The following is a 16,863-nucleotide window of genomic DNA, read 5'->3' as shown; positions in this document are numbered from 1 at the left end:
CAACCTTTCTTGGATCAATTTCACCTTTTCGGTCGTTTGCTGAATGAGCTCAGGTCCAGTCAATACGTTCTCTCCTTCTTGAAACCAGCAAAGTGGCGTGCGGCAGTTCCGTCCGTAAAGAGCTTCGAAGGGAGCCATTCCAATGCTGGACTGGAAACTGTTGTTGCAGGTGAACTCTACTAACGACAAGACTTCATCCTAGACGCCCATATGATCAAGGACGCACGTCCTCAGTAAGTCTTCGAGCGTCTTGATGGTTCTCTCGGACTGACCGTCCGTCTGAGGATGGTACGCCGAACTCATGTGAAGTTTGCTGCCGAGCTCGGTTTGTAGTGATTGCCAAAACCGCGAGGTGAACCTTGTGTCTCGGTCAGAGATGATACTCGAAGGTACTCCATGTAGACGAACGATCTCCTTAATGTAGAGCTTGGCTAGGTTGGTCACCGACATCTTCAAGTTGACTGCCAAAAAGTGAGCACTCTTTGTTAAACGATCCACTATAACCCAGATGGAGTCGTGATTCTTGACTGTACGCTGTAGATGGGTCACGAAGTCCATTGAGATACTGTCCCACTTCCATTCTGGAATCTCTAACTGTTGTAGTAGACCGCCCGGCCTTTGGTGCTCAGCTTTTGCACGTTGACAAGTTAAACATGATGCCACAAAACGTGCGACATCACCCTTCATTCCTGGCCACCAGAATGATTCCCTGAGGTCTTGATACATCTTAGTCATGCCAGGGTGCATGCTAAGACGGCTGTGGTGCCCTTCCTCCAGGATAATTCTCTTCAGATCTCCATCGTTTGGAACGCACGTCCTACCCATATAGCGTAATAGGCCGTTCGTTCCAGCGTTGAATTCCTTTGCTTGATCTGTACCGAGCGCGCCTCTTATCTTCATCAATTCTTCATCTGTTAGTTGTTTCATTCTGATCCGGTCAAATACGTCACTTGATATCCTAAGGTTACAGCATTTGATGTTGTTCGGTTCTAAATTAAACTGTAACCTTAGGTCTCTAAAACTCTCCACCAAGCTTAATTCTCGTACCATTATGGACGAGACATGAACCACCTTCCTGCTCAACGCATCTGCTACAACGTTCGCTTTCCCCGGATGGTAGAGTAACTCAAAATCGTAGTCTTTTAGGAACTCCAGCCAACGCCTCTGCCTCATGTTTAATTCTTTTTTATCAAAGAGGTATTTGAGACTCTTATGATCGCTGAAGACTTGGAACGTAGATCCATACAGGTAGTGTCTCCAAATCTTCAGAGCAAAGACGACCGCTGCCAACTCCAGGTCGTGTGTCGGATAATTCCTCTCGTGAATCTTCAGCTGACGAGAAGCGTACGCGATAGCCCTCTTATCTTGCATAAGAACGCAACCCAACCCTTGATGAGACGCATCACAATATACTTCAAAGGGTCTGGCCGTGTCAGGGATGATTAACATTGGGGCGCTCGTCAACTTCTTCTTCAACTCCTGGAAGCTCGCTTCACACCGATCAGTCCAAGCGAACGGTTGATCTTTGCGTGTAAGCTGCGTCATCGGTGCTACTATCTTAGAAAATCCTTCGATGAAGCGTCTATAGTAGCCAGCGAGACCCACAAAACTCCTGACTTCCGAGACCGAACGCGGACTTTCCCATTCTAACACCGCTCGCACTTTGGCCGGATCGACTGAGATTCCTCCAGCGGAGACTACGTGTCCCAAGAACTGTATCTCCTTCATCTAGAATTCGCACTTGGACAACTTAGCATACAGCTCCTTCTCCCTCAAGACTCCAAGCACCATCTTCAAATGTTCTTCATGTTCTTCATGGCTCTTGGAGTAGATGAGGATGTCGTCAATGAACACCACCACGAACTTATCCAAATACGGCCTGAAAATGCGGTTCATGTAATCCATGAATATGGATGGGGCGTTCGTCACACCAAACGGCATCACTACATACTTGTAGTGTCCGTAACGAGATCTAAAGGCCGTCTTCTGAATATCTCCTTCTTTAACCCGAATCTGGTGGTAGCCTGATCTCAGGTCTATCTTAGAGAACACGTTCGCCCCATGCAACTGATCCAGCAAATCATCAATCCGTGGTAGGGGATACTTGTTCTTGATGGTCAGCTTATTCAGTTGTCTATAATCAATGCAGAGCCGAGAGCTGCCATCTTTCTTCTTTACCAATAACACAGGCGCTCCCCACGGTGAGATGCTTGGTCTAATAAATCTCTTGTCCATCAGATCTTCAATTTGTTGTTTGAGTTCGGCCAACTCAGCTGGTGCCATTCGATATGGTTGAACAGAGATGGGTGCTGCTGTCGTCACCAAATCAATAGTGAATTCAACTTCACGAACGGGAGGCAATCCAGGTACTTCATCCGGAAAGACGTCCGGGAATTCGTCCACAACCGATCGTCCTCCACTGGACTCGTTGTTGGACGATCGTTCAAAACTCCTATCTCCAACCTCCCTGTCTTCGTGTGTCATTATCAGAAAGCAGCTGGCGCCCTCCATGATGTCTTCTTTCAGCTGCCCGAGCGTCACAGACAAATCTTCTTCATCTTCCTCAGGAAAGATCAATTCCTTAGCACCACAGTCTATGAGAATGTGATTGGTAGTCAGCCAATCCATTCCTAAAATCACTTCTAGCTCCTTGAGAGGTAAACATATAAGGTTCACCTTATACCTACGCCCTTCTACCTCAATAGGACATCTAATACAGACTGTAGACGTCCTAACCTCACCAGCCGCTGGGGTTGACACCACTAAGTCAAACTGCATCTCGCTCTTAGCTAACCCCAGTTTTTCAACGCACGCCTTCGAGATGAAGGAGTGTGTCGCCCCCGAATCATACAACATGCAACAGGGTTCTCCATATACTAAACAGGTACTGGTAATTAGTGTACCTGAACTAGCAGCTTCAGCGCCCGTTAGTGCATATACTCTCCCAACAGCTTGGGCTCGTCCACCTCCTCTTGTTTGGTTTCTTCCAGCGTTCGGTGGTCTCATCACCGCTCGTCCGCCCATATTGCACTCGTTTTCTAGATGACCGTTTCTTCTACATCGGGTGCAATACTTTCCTCCAACCAATTGAGGGCAGACTGACTTGAAATGGGCCCTCTACACTGGAAACATCTGACCGCTCCCTGCTGTCCAGATTGTCCAGCAACAACCATCGTCTGAGACCCACTTGACTGTGTTGGGCGAGTGTACGGCGTCCTATTCCGATTCAGATTTGTTCTTGATAGAATCGGTCCCCTAAGTTGCTTGTTGTTTCTTCTGCTGCTCGACTTCAGCCACGTTCTTCTCCAACACCTTGGCCCTCTCGACCATAGCAGGAAACGACCTAATACACAGGCTGGAGATCAATACTTTCAAGTCACTCCTCAGCCCGTTCTCAAACTTTCGACATTGCCACTCTTCACTTGTAACCATGGTATTAAAACGAACCAGATGCTTAAATCTGTTTGTATACTCCGAGACGGACATCCCCCCTTGTACTAACTGTAGAAATTCCACTTCCTTGGCAAAGCGAACGCTGTCAGGGAAATACTCTTCATAAAACTTAGCCCTGAAAACTTCCCAGGAAATGGGACTCTGAGCTTCAGTCAGTAACATCTTCATACTCGCCCACCAGTGGCTAGCTTCTCCAGTCAGCAAGTATTCTGTAAAGGCCAACCGGTTGTCATCCGGACACCTCTTAGCGTTGTAGATACGTTCCATATCCCTTAGCCACTGGTCCACCTCATCAGGAAGGCATTTTCCACTGAACTTTGCAGGATGGTGTTGAAGAAAGTTCTCCAAACTCCATTCCGTCGGATGATTAGCAGAAGAAGTAGACGCCCCTGATGTATTTCTGGTGGCGGCAATGATCTCCATCACTTGCCTCTGCGTCGCTTAAGAGTTGGCGCGAGCGGCCTCTAGACTCTGTAACGCAGCAGCGTTCTGCTCCATCAACACAGCATTCTGCTGTTGTAGCCTATCTATCACCGATTCCAACAACCTAGTGTTGTTGGGCACATCAGGTTCATTGGGCTGTGGTGGAGGAGGAAGTCTAGGTGCCATTTGTTCTCTGGGAAATAGAGAAAAACGAGCGTTAGTCATGTTCAAAGAGTTGAAAAAAATAACTCATTAAACACACATTAAGCACACAGCAAAAACATAGTGTACTCATAACCTACAGTGTCCTTTAGAGAACAAAACTGCTCTGATACCACTAAATGTAACATCCCCAAAATACAGTAAACACCATATAGTAGAATTAATTACATTTAATGATAAACCAAATCAGTCTTAATTAACAAAAGCACAGGTTCTGGCCGAACGGCCTTACAAGAAGCAAAATACAATTAATGACGTTCGACCTTAGCATACCAGACTGAACGGTTTAGGACAAAATAGAAATACCGATCGGTCAATATAATCAAAAGGGGAGGGGTCATTCTAATACTGTACTCTAATATAACTAAACTAACAGATAACCGAACGCACTACTGTTCGGCCTTCACTTCGACCTCGACGAGGTTTTCTTCCTCTAAGAGTTCATCTTCAAGCGCATCCTCAAGCAGCGCCTCTCCATCTGCTCACATCCACACGGATGATCATCGCAAGACAAGACGGACGTACAAGGTCGAGACAACACAAGAAAAAAACGAAGGGTAAGCTTATTGAATTTAATTCAAGTAATAACATGCATTTCATAACACATCAAACGTATCAAATACATTCCAACATATAGTTCAATAATTTCTTTAAATCAACCAATTCCTGATACTAGACTGACTGTCCGGATCGTATGAATTCTGTGTAGCTACGACGTTCGTGCACCCAGGTGGAGTAACTGGAATTCTCATCAGCTACTACCTGAGGTTAGTCCGTTCCGTCCAAAGTACAGTTATGGACTAAGACCTCCTGCCGTTCCCACACATGACATACTCCCCTCTACTTGAGGACGAGCACTCACGGAACATCAGGATGAATCGTCAGCTAAGCTTTGTCCACATTCATACTTTACAACTTCCAATTTTCATCCAAGAGTCGTTCCTCCTCGGAACGCTCGTTCAAAAAAACGAGGACCCAATTGAGACATTCGTACATAAATAGGGATGTCGAAAAGGATTAAACCTTTTTTTTAACGAGGCCTGACAGTAAGCTAAGTTATAAATTTTATAACTTTTTCCATATATTGTATCTAATTCTTTTACTTGTAACTTGTGTATAAGTTAATCTTAGTTGAAGAGAAATTAAATTTATTTATTTATTTCCTATTTTTCCATTAAGAAATGTGTAGAAAAACTTGTCCGAACAGGTATTTCAATGAAAAGCCACCCGGTTAATAATTATATATGACTTCCAAGCTAAAGTTTTGTTAGCTGCCATGTTATACAATGCAATACTTTAGGTCCAGATAGAATATGATAGGATAATAATCACCTTATCCAATTTATTGTCTTGTTATTTATCTTGCATGTGTCATTTCATGTATAATCTTAACTATCAGTATTACCATGATTCCTCTGTCACTATATCATGACCACAAGCAATAACCATCAAATCTATCAACATTACTACACTCACTCTCACCCTTTTTTTCTCATTGTCACCATAATTATTCTTATCCTCATCATTATCCTTAGGATTATCATCACTATTCTCATTATTATTAGTATTATCTCATTATTATATTAGTTTCTCATGAGGAGAATTTTCAATTGAGTCCGATTTATTATGTGATCTGTGAAACCCTGATAAATTAATATATACAAATCCATTCTCTGATCACACTTTTAAATGCACTGTGCCACGTCAAATTCCACTCTTTTCCTCTCTGCATGCACTAATGCCATCTGTCACGTTGGAAGCTTCCAAAAGCTGTAGTGGAAATCAGGTGGCAGTATGTGAGTGCACCATTGTTTGACGAGGAAGAGAAAAACAATTTCTCTGAAAACACTTCTCTTCCTTCCATGCAATCTTCTTCTTCCTCAAGAAATTCTGGCCTTCCATCTTCTCTGTATTCTCCCTGAACTCTTTCATATTCTCTCTAAGATAACTCACCATCATCTCCTCCAATCTCATTTCAGACACCGTAGGAAACCTCTCTGCACCGTGAGCATTCTTCTGAACCGAACAGAACTGAGAACTGAACTGGTAAGTTCTCGTCCCTGCACCTTCATCTAATTTAGTTCATGCGAACCAATTTCTGGTTGCATGCATGAGTTATAGGTCTGAACCTTATGTCATTTTGGTTTATTAGATTTAGTGAGAATCTTGGAGTGACTCGTTGGGTAGAAAGCCGTGAGAACACTAGAGAAACCATAAGCATTTGGGAGTTCACTGCTAGACCAGGTAAGGGAAGCTTTAGTAATTTAATTTAATACTGGTTTGATTGTATGAATGTAATGAAATGTACTGGAATGTTTGAACTGCATGAAACAATTTCTGTGTAAGTGTACATGAATGAATATGGTTGCACTGGATGTATATTATAAATATCGTTGGAACATTATGCAGAGAATGAGATGTATGAGTTGTAATGTGATTGATTTTCTGTATGGTTTGGAATGAAAATGATTTGAACTGTATGTTGATGATGATATGTTTGAACTGGAAAAAAATTCTGTATTGATGAGATTGTAATACGAATTCTGTAATGTATGAAATTTATGGTGAAGATGAAATTTTTAAAGTTCAAATCATATGAAATCTGTGAAATTATCGTGTTTGAAAAATCTGGAAATTTTATCTTCTCTGATTGATCATGTACGCTCGTTGTTGAACGGTCTTATACCGTTCGGTTTCTCTGGAAAATCACTTAGAATAAGGGTTCTTTCATTTGGAAAGGACTCTGATTAAGAACGAGCGTTATTGGTGTCAAGAGTTAAGTGTGAGCGTTCGGCTTGGCTTAGCTTGTACCACGATTGAAAATAAATTGAAGTATAGTTAGGACGTTCGGTTTTGTTTACCAGCGTTCGTCATAAGCAGCGCTTAGTATTAGACTGAGCGTTCGTCCAAAGGAACTCTCGGTCTTAGATTGAGCGTTCGTCCTAGTTAGCGTTCGGTCTGATACCGAACGTCCGTTCAGATGAGCGTTCGTTCTATTTGGTGCTCGGTCATTGACCTAGCGTTCGTCCTAAGGAGGGTTCAGTTTCTACTGAACGCTCGTCCTTATCATTGCTCGTGAGCGAATTTCACAGCGTTCGTTCAATTTATTAATTAACGTTCGGTCTTTGACTGGCAGTGTTCGTTTCCGAATTTACTAATGCTCTGATTATTTATTTGAAATCATTTAAACTGTGATGGTCCTTTTCATTTAACCTCAAGTCTTTATACTTAGAATTTTCCTAAGTATTATTTGGATCTTTTAGACTCAATTTCAATTAAATTAGTCAATTGTCTCAACGTCTGTGAATGAATAATGGTGCGTTTCTTTTGTTCAGAAACGTGATAGCAGTGTACTGTAATACAATCATCTGAATCTATTAAATGATAAACTTTGTTTAAATTAAGAGAGTGGAACATAGAATGAAAATGTGAATAAGAGAACTGGTTAATATGTGCGAATGGTATTTGAATGAATTTTATGGGATTGGATTGTGAATGAGCGTTCCAAGGAGGAACGTCTCCATGATGTGAATATGAGAAGTAGTGTAGTATGACCATGGTAAAGCTGCTGATGGCTGTTTATCCTGATATTCCGTGAGTGCTCATCCTCATGTAGAGGGGAGTAGGTCATGTGTGGGAATGGCAGGAGGCCCTAGTCCTATTGAGTACTTTGGACTGATAGGGTTAACCTCGGGTGGCAGCTGATGGATGTTTCCAGTTACCACACCACCTGGGTGCAAAAACGCCTGTAGATACATGGCTTCATACAGTCCGGACAGTCTTTAATTATGAGAATTTGGATAATTTACTGTATGCGAGAAAATATATCTAATGTGGTATGAAATGTATGATTGATTTACTATGTTAAAATATGTTGATTGTATAAATTAAATTACCTAAGCTTACCCTTGCGTTTTCCTTGTGTTGTCTACTGTTTCTGTATGTCCGTCTTGTCAATGCAATGATCATCCGTTGTGGATGTGAGCAGATGGTGAGATACCTCTGGAAACAATGCTGGAAGAAGAAAATTTGGAGGATGCCAACTTGGTAGAAGTTGAGGTTAAAGCTGAGCAGTAGAGCGCTCGTCCTGTGGCAGTTGCTAATCTTTCTGTATAGTATTTTGGGACGTTAGGTGTATAGTTTTGCAGAACGTTCGTCCAGGGACTCATTTTATTTTTTTTTTGTAGATCCTGAACGCTGTAACTGTAGTACGTTCAGTTTTAAATTTTGAGCAGCTGTTGTAAATATTAAGACTGCACTGTAATTTCAGTAAATGTGATTAGTTCTGATTAATGGTAATTACTATTTATTGGGATGTTACATTTATTGGTATCAGAGCAGTTTTGTTCTTTTAAGGACATGTAGGGTTATGAGTACACTATACTTTCGTTGTGTGCTTATTGTGTGTTGATGAGTTATTATTTTTAACTCTTGAACATAACTAACTTACGTTTTCTCTGATCCAGAAAATGAATGGCGCCTAGACTTCCTCCCCCACCTCAGCCAAACGAGGCTGACAATTCTAACAATACCAGAATGTTGGAGACGGTCATTGACAGGCTTCAACAACAGAACACCACTTTGATAGAACAGAACGCTGCCTTAATGAGGCAAAACCAGGAAGCACTGAATAGTTTGGAGGCCTCACGTATCAGCTCTGAAGCAACTCAGAGGCAGTTGATGGACCTGCTGACCTCTGCTAGAGGCACACCAGGAGCCTCTTCTTCTAATGCTGCACCTCATGCCGAATGGAGTTTGGAAAGCTTCTTGCAGCACCACCCTGCGAAGTTCAATGGAAAAGGACTTCCTGATGAAGCGGATCAGTGGCTTAGAGATATGGAGCGGATCTATGATGCGAAGAGGTGTCCAAATGATAATCGGTTGGCCTTTACAGAATACTTATTGACTGGTGAAGCTAGTCACAGGTGGACAAGCATGAAAGCCATCCTGACTGACGCGCAGAATCCTATTAATTGGGAGGTTTTTAGAGCAAAATTTTACGAAGAGTATTTCCCAGACAGTGTGCGCTTTGCTAAGGAGGTGGAGTTCCTTCAATTGGTGCAAGGCAGTATGTCCGTCTCAGAATACACCAACAAATTCAAACATCTTGTCCGTTTCAATACCATGGCTACCAGCGAAGAATGGCAATGCAGGAAGTTTGAGAACGGGTTGAGGAGTGATATGAAAGTATTAATATCCTGCCTGTGTATCAGATCCTTCCCTGCTATGGTTGAGAGAGCAAAGGTGCTTGAGAAGAACATTGCTGAGGCCGAACGACATAAGAAACAACAAGTGAGTAGGGGTCCGGTTTTGTCCAGAGGTGCATCAAATGTGAGAGGGTCCCCATATACTCGTCCCACTCAATCCTCTGGCGGATCACAAGCTTTGGTCACTGTTGGCCAATCTGGACAGCCGAGAAGCTTAACCTGTTATCAGTGTGGAGGACCACACTATCAGTGGGCTTGTCCACAGTTGCCAGGAGGAAAATATTGTACTCGTTGCAGACAGAATGGCCACTTGGAGAACGAGTGCAATATGGGAGGACGTGCGGCAATGAGGCCGCCGAACACTGGGAGAACCCAACAAGGGAGAGGTGGACGTGCGCAAGCCACAGGAAGGGTGTACGCAATCACTGGTGCTGAAGCTGCTAGTTCAGGTACACTCATCACCAGCACTTGCATGTTGTATGGAAAGCCTTGCTGTGTACTGTATGACTTGGGGGCAACTCATTCCTTCATCTCGAAGGCGTGTGTTGAGAAACTAGGAATAGTGGAGAGTGAATTACAGTTTGACCTGGTGGTGTCAACCCCAGCGGCTGGTGGGATCAAGACGTCTACCGTTTGTGTAAGATGTCCTATAGAAGTTGAGGGGCATAGATATAAGGTCAATCTCATTTGCTTACCCCTGCAAGATTTAGAAGTAATTTTGGGGATGGATTGGTTGGCTACCAATCGGATCCTCATTGATTGTGGGAAGAAGGAGTTAGTCTTTCCAGATGAAGAAGAGGAAGAACTGTCAATCACTCTTGGGCAGTTTAAGGAGGATATCATGGAGGGGGCAAGCTGTTTCCTTATCATGACGTATGAAAGCAGTGAGATGGAGCGTTCATCCAATGTTGATAACAGTGGAGAACGAACAGTAGTGGAGGAATTTCCAGATGTTTTTCCGGATGAAGTACCTGGTCTACCTCCCATCCGTGAGGTAGAATTCACAATTGATTTGGTAACCACTGCTGCACCCATCTCGGTTCAACCTTACAGAATGGCACCAGCTGAGTTGGTGGAGCTTAAGAAGCAAATTGAAGAGTTAATGGATAAGAAGTTCATCAGGCCAAGTGCTTCACCATGGGGAGCGCCTGTATTGTTGGTCAAGAAGAAGGATGGCAGCTCACGGCTATGCATTGATTATAGACAACTTAATAAGCTGACCATCAAGAACAAGTATCCTCTTCCAAGGATTGATGACCTGCTGGACCAGTTGCATGGTGCGTGTGTATTTTCTAAAATTGATTTACGTTCGGGCTATCATCAAATTAGAGTGAAAGAAGAGGACATTCAGAAGACTGCATTTCGGTCTCGTTATGGCCATTATGAGTATGTGGTGATGCCCTTTGGAGTGACAAACGCACCTGCAATCTTCATGGACTATATGAACAGAATCTTCAGGTCGTACCTTGATAAGTTTGTTGTGGTGTTTATTGATGACATCCTCATATATTCCAAGAACTTTGAAGAACATGAAGACCACTTGAGGATTGTCTTGAGCGTATTGAGGGAGAAAGAGCTGTATGCCAAGCGTTCAAAGTGTGAATTCTGGATGAAGGAGATCCAATTTTTGGGGCACGTTGTTTCTGCTGGTGGTATTGCAGTGGATCCAGCCAAGGTGAAAGCAGTGCTGGATTGGGAGAGTCCACGTTCAGTCACGGAGGTTAGAAGCTTTGTGGGACTTGCGGGCTATTATAGGAGATTCATTGAAGGATTTTCTAAGATAGTAGCCCCTCTAACTTACCTCACCAGGAAGGATCAGCCGTTTGCTTGGACAGATAGATGTGAGGAGAGCTTCCAGGAATTAAAGAGGAAATTAACGAGTGCTCCTGTGTTGGTCATTCCAGACACGGCCAAACCTTTTGAAGTGTATTGTGATGCATCGTATCAAGGTTTGGGCTGTGTACTGATGCAGGAAAAGAGGGCAGTGGCTTACGCTTCCAGGCAGTTGAAAATTCATGAGAAGAATTACCCCACACACGATTTGGAGCTGGCAGCAGTGGTGTTTGCTTTGAAAATATGGAGACATTATCTGTACGGTGCAACATTTCAAGTGTTTAGTGATCACAAGAGTCTCAAGTACCTCTTTGATCAAAAGGAATTGAATATGAGGCAAAGGAGGTGGCTTGAATTCTTGAAGGATTATGAATTCGAACTGCTGTATCATCCTGGAAAAGCCAATGTGGTTGCTGATGCATTGAGTAGGAAGGCAGTAAGGGTCTCGGCAATGATGGTGAAGGAGATGAACTTGGTGGAGAGTTTTAGAGATCTAAGGTTACAGTTTGACTTAGGAGCGAACGATATCAGGTGCTGTAACCTTAGAATTTCCAGTGATGTGTTTGATCAAATTAGGAGGAAGCAACGTGAGGATGAAGAACTGGTGAAGATCTTGAGCGTGCTTGGTTCGGATCAAGCCAAAGAATTCAATGTTGGAACGGATGGCCTATTGCGTTACATGGATAGGACGTGCATTCCAAATGACAGTGAGCTGAAGCGGATTATAATGGAGGAGGGACATCACAGCCGTCTTAGCATGCATCCTGGCATGACTAAGATGTATCAAGACCTTCGTTTATCCTTCTGGTGGCCTGGTATGAAGAGTGACATTGCACGTTTTGTGTCCTCTTGCTTAACCTGTCAAAGAGCCAAGGCTGAACATCAAAGACCAGGGGGATTGCTGCAGCCATTGGAAATTCCAGAATGGAAGTGGGACAGCATCTCCATGGATTTTGTGACTCATCTGCCACGTACAGTCCGAAACCATGATTCAATTTGGGTGATTGTGGATAGATTGACTAAGAGCGCCCATTTCCTGGCTGTTAATTTAAAGATGTCCATGACAAACTTGGCCAAATTGTACGTTAAGGAGATTGTTAGATTGCATGGAGTTCCTTCAAGCATTATATCAGATCGAGACACGAGATTCACATCTCGTTTTTGGCAGTCATTGCAAGGAGAATTGGGAAGCAAACTGCAAATGAGTTCTGCTTATCACCCTCAGACGGATGGCCAATCTGAACGAACCATCCAGACTCTTGAAGACTTGTTGAGGACGTGTGTTATAGATCATATGGGAGTATGGGATGAAGTTCTGCCGCTTGTTGAATTCACATACAATAACAGCTTTCAAGCAAGCATAGGAATGGCACCGTTTGAAGCTCTTTATGGAAGAAAGTGTAGAACTCCTTTGTGTTGGTTCCAAGAAGGTGAGATTGCATTAACCGGACCTGAATTAATCCAACAAACAACCGAGAAGGTGAAATTAATTCAAGAACGATTGAAGACGTCTCAAAGCAGGCAGAAATCGTATGCTGATAAGAGAAGAAGACCCTTAGAGTTTGCTGCTGGAGATCACGTATTCCTCAGGCTGAATCCAATCACTGGAGTGGGGAGAGTTCTTCGTCCAAAGAAGCTATCACCTAAGTACGTTGGACCTTATCAAATTCTGAAGAAGATTGGATCAGTTGCGTATGAACTGGCTTTACCACCTCAACTGTCCAACCTACATCCAGTCTTTCATGTTTCTCAACTCCGGAAATATATATCTGATCCATCACACGTACTGGAGTTAGAAGACATCCAACTTCGCCCAGACAGGACACTGGAGATGCAACCTGTTTGTGTGGAAGACAGCCGCACCAGACTCTACAAAGGCAAAGATGTTCGTCTCGTAAAAGTGGTGTGGAATGCAAAGACTGGTGACTCAACATGGGAGGTTGAAGAGGCTGTGAGAGAATTATACCCGCACCTATTTCCTGGTAAGCCTTAGAATTTTCGAGGACGAAAATTTTTTTTAGTTAGGGGGAATGTGAAACCCTGATAAATTAATATATACAAATCCATTCTCTGATCACACTTTTAAATGCACTGTGCCACGTCAAATTCCACTCTTTTCCTCTCTGCATGCACTAATGCCATCTGTCACGTTGGAAGCTTCCAAAAGCTGTAGTGGAAATCAGGTGGCAGTATGTGAGTGCACCATTGTTTGACGAGGAAGAGAAAAACAATTTCTCTGAAAACACTTCTCTTCCTTCCATGCAATCTTCTTCTTCCTCAAGAAATTCTGGCCTTCCATCTTCTATGTATTCTCCCTGAACTCTTTCATATTCTCTCTAAGATAACTCACCATCATCTCCTCCAATCTCATTTCAGACACCGTAGGAAACCTCTCTGCACCGTGAGCATTCTTCTGAACCGAACAGAACTGAGAACTGAACTGGTAAGTTCTCGTCCCTGCACCTTCATCTAATTTAGTTCATGCGAACCAATTTCTGGTTGCATGCATGAGTTATAGGTCTGAACCTTATGTCATTTTGGTTTATTAGATTTAGTGAGAATCTTGGAGTGACTCGTTGGGTAGAAAGCCGTGAGAACACTAGAGAAACCATAAGCATTTGGGAGTTCACTGCTAGACCAGGTAAGGGAAGCTTTAGTAATTTAATTTAATACTGGTTTGATTGTATGAATGTAATGAAATGTACTGGAATGTTTGAACTGCATGAAACAATTTCTGTGTAAGTGTACATGAATGAATATGGTTGCACTGGATGTATATTATAAATATCGTTGGAACATTATGCAGAGAATGAGATGTATGAGTTGTAATGTGATTGATTTTCTGTATGGTTTGGAATGAAAATGATTTGAACTGTATGTTGATGATGATATGTTTGAACTGGAAAAAAATTCTGTATTGATGAGATTGTAATACGAATTCTGTAATGTATGAAATTTATGGTGAAGATGAAATTTTTAAAGTTCAAATCATATGAAATCTGTGAAATTATCGTGTTTGAAAAATCTGGAAATTTTATCTTCTCTGATTGATCATGTACGCTCGTTGTTGAACGGTCTTATACCGTTCGGTTTCTCTGGAAAATCACTTAGAATAAGGGTTCTTTCATTTGGAAAGGACTCTGATTAAGAACGAGCGTTATTGGTGTCAAGAGTTAAGTGTGAGCGTTCGGCTTGGCTTAGCTTGTACCACGATTGAAAATAAATTGAAGTATAGTTAGGACGTTCGGTTTTGTTTACCAGCGTTCGTCATAAGCAGCGCTTAGTATTAGACTGAGCGTTCGTCCAAAGGAACTCTCGGTCTTAGATTGAGCGTTCGTCCTAGTTAGCGTTCGGTCTGATACCGAACGTCCGTTCAGATGAGCGTTCGTTCTATTTGGTGCTCGGTCATTGACCTAGCGTTCGTCCTAAGGAGGGTTCAGTTTCTACTGAACGCTCGTCCTTATCATTGCTCGTGAGCGAATTTCACAGCGTTCGTTCAATTTATTAATTAACGTTCGGTCTTTGACTGGCAGTGTTCGTTTCCGAATTTACTAATGCTCTGATTATTTATTTGAAATCATTTAAACTGTGATGGTCCTTTTCATTTAACCTCAAGTCTTTATACTTAGAATTTTCCTAAGTATTATTTGGATCTTTTAGACTCAATTTCAATTAAATTAGTCAATTGTCTCAACGTCTGTGAATGAATAATGGTGCGTTTCTTTTGTTCAGAAACGTGATAGCAGTGTACTGTAATACAATCATCTGAATCTATTAAATGATAAACTTTGTTTAAATTAAGAGAGTGGAACATAGAATGAAAATGTGAATAAGAGAACTGGTTAATATGTGCGAATGGTATTTGAATGAATTTTATGGGATTGGATTGTGAATGAGCGTTCCAAGGAGGAACGTCTCCATGATGTGAATATGAGAAGTAGTGTAGTATGACCATGGTAAAGCTGCTGATGGCTGTTTATCCTGATATTCCGTGAGTGCTCATCCTCATGTAGAGGGGAGTAGGTCATGTGTGGGAATGGCAGGAGGCCCTAGTCCTATTGAGTACTTTGGACTGATAGGGTTAACCTCGGGTGGCAGCTGATGGATGTTTCCAGTTACCACACCACCTGGGTGCAAAAACGCCTGTAGATACATGGCTTCATACAGTCCGGACAGTCTTTAATTATGAGAATTTGGATAATTTACTGTATGCGAGAAAATATATCTAATGTGGTATGAAATGTATGATTGATTTACTATGTTAAAATATGTTGATTGTATAAATTAAATTACCTAAGCTTACCCTTGCGTTTTCCTTGTGTTGTCTACTGTTTCTGTATGTCCGTCTTGTCAATGCAATGATCATCCGTTGTGGATGTGAGCAGATGGTGAGATACCTCTGGAAACAATGCTGGAAGAAGAAAATTTGGAGGATGCCAACTTGGTAGAAGTTGAGGTTAAAGCTGAGCAGTAGAGCGCTCGTCCTGTGGCAGTTGCTAATCTTTCTGTATAGTATTTTGGGACGTTAGGTGTATAGTTTTGCAGAACGTTCGTCCAGGGACTCATTTTATTTTTTTTTGTAGATCCTGAACGCTGTAACTGTAGTACGTTCAGTTTTAAATTTTGAGCAGCTGTTGTAAATATTAAGACTGCACTGTAATTTCAGTAAATGTGATTAGTTCTGATTAATGGTAATTACTATTTATTGGGATGTTACATGATCAAATTTTCTATATATTTTTAAATTGAATGTTATTTAAGTTTTGGTTAATTAGAGAATGTAGTTGTTATATTGTTTCACTATTTTGTTTATTTATGTCTACCTGTTAAGAAATGTTAGTTATTATAATTAATTAAAAATAATATTAGTTACTTTTATATTTTCATTAAAACATGTTAAATAATGAAGTTGTAATTTTCTCTAATGATTTTCATAACCTACAAAAATCATCGTTACTATGATTATTGATGTAAGTAATAACAACGGGTTTTCATCATCCAGTATGTTCTAAATTAGAGTTTTAATAAAAATCATTTATAATTTTACCTTAATCATAATATCATATTGTATTAACTTCAAAATTTCACATTTATTAATAATTAACACAAATAACCAAACAAATGACAATACTAAATAACAATCAAGTCACCTAATTCAAAAATATAAAATTTTAAATATTTAACAATTTTATTTATGAAAACAATTAAAAAAAACTTTTAACTTAATTAAACTTTATATTTATCATTATAACCACCATTATTATTGCCTCCAATCTTGCAACATATTTGTGTTTTAATTATGATATACATCAAATATTAAATGTTTATCAAAATCTTATTATATGGTGTTATCTTCTCATGACTATCAAACTAACTCTTATATTTGATTATCATCTAGCACAATACGAGAAACTATTGGGTCATGTACAAAAGAACCAACCAATGGCCTAGACCCGTGAAATAACAAACTAAAAAATATGCAATCCACTCGGACATAAAGGTAAAACCAAAAAAGACGTGCATCACATAATTGGATGTGCAATGGTAATAATAAACCAAAAAACACTATTTCATCGCTTCCAAAATCTCCAATCCACGTTCCCCATTGGGCACCAGCTAATTAGGATGGCAATAAAGTACAAAAATAAACCTACAAACATAAATCTACAAACATGAAGGAATTCCCCAATACCCAACACTAGCTGTTACATTTCCTTTGCATTCA

At 41.3% G+C, this 16,863-nt stretch overlaps 2 protein-coding genes across 2 annotated transcripts; one reads left to right on the top strand and one right to left on the bottom strand.

The window, feature by feature from the left end:
* Positions 1-3,255: 3,255 nt before the first annotated feature.
* Positions 3,256-3,876, bottom strand: LOC148191304 (uncharacterized). Its single transcript, XM_088101362.1, has one exon. The coding sequence runs from the start codon at positions 3,874-3,876 to the stop codon at positions 3,256-3,258; it is 621 nt and encodes a 206-aa protein (XP_087957488.1).
* Positions 3,877-8,571: 4,695 nt separating this feature from the next.
* LOC148191303 (uncharacterized) lies at positions 8,572-11,089 on the top strand. Its single transcript, XM_088101361.1, has 3 exons — positions 8,572-10,017; positions 10,132-10,272; positions 11,018-11,089. The coding sequence occupies exons 1-3, from the start codon at positions 8,572-8,574 to the stop codon at positions 11,087-11,089; spliced, it is 1,659 nt and encodes a 552-aa protein (XP_087957487.1).
* Positions 11,090-16,863: the final 5,774 nt, after the last annotated feature.

The sequence above is a fragment of the Vigna umbellata genome, chromosome 11, assembly GCF_029865625.1.
Source record: "Vigna umbellata cultivar VRB3 chromosome 11, Vumbellata_1.0, whole genome shotgun sequence".
Taxonomy (NCBI): Eukaryota; Viridiplantae; Streptophyta; class Magnoliopsida; order Fabales; family Fabaceae; genus Vigna; species Vigna umbellata.
Note: the sequence above shows the minus strand (reverse complement) of the source record. Positions and strands in the feature narration are given on the sequence as shown.

Excerpts from the sequence above, each read along its gene's own strand:
- LOC148191304 (XM_088101362.1), bottom strand. The coding sequence starts at position 3,876 with ATGGAGATCATTGCCGCCACCAGAAATACATCAGGGGCGTCTACTTCT.
- LOC148191303 (XM_088101361.1), top strand. The coding sequence starts at position 8,572 with ATGGCGCCTAGACTTCCTCCCCCACCTCAGCCAAACGAGGCTGACAAT. Across the intron at positions 10,018-10,131 it reads TACCCCTGCAAGATTTAGAA|TTTAAGGAGGATATCATGGA; the intron begins GTAATTTTGGGG and ends ACTCTTGGGCAG. Across the intron at positions 10,273-11,017 it reads CAGATGTTTTTCCGGATGAA|TCACGGAGGTTAGAAGCTTT; the intron begins GTACCTGGTCTA and ends GTCCACGTTCAG.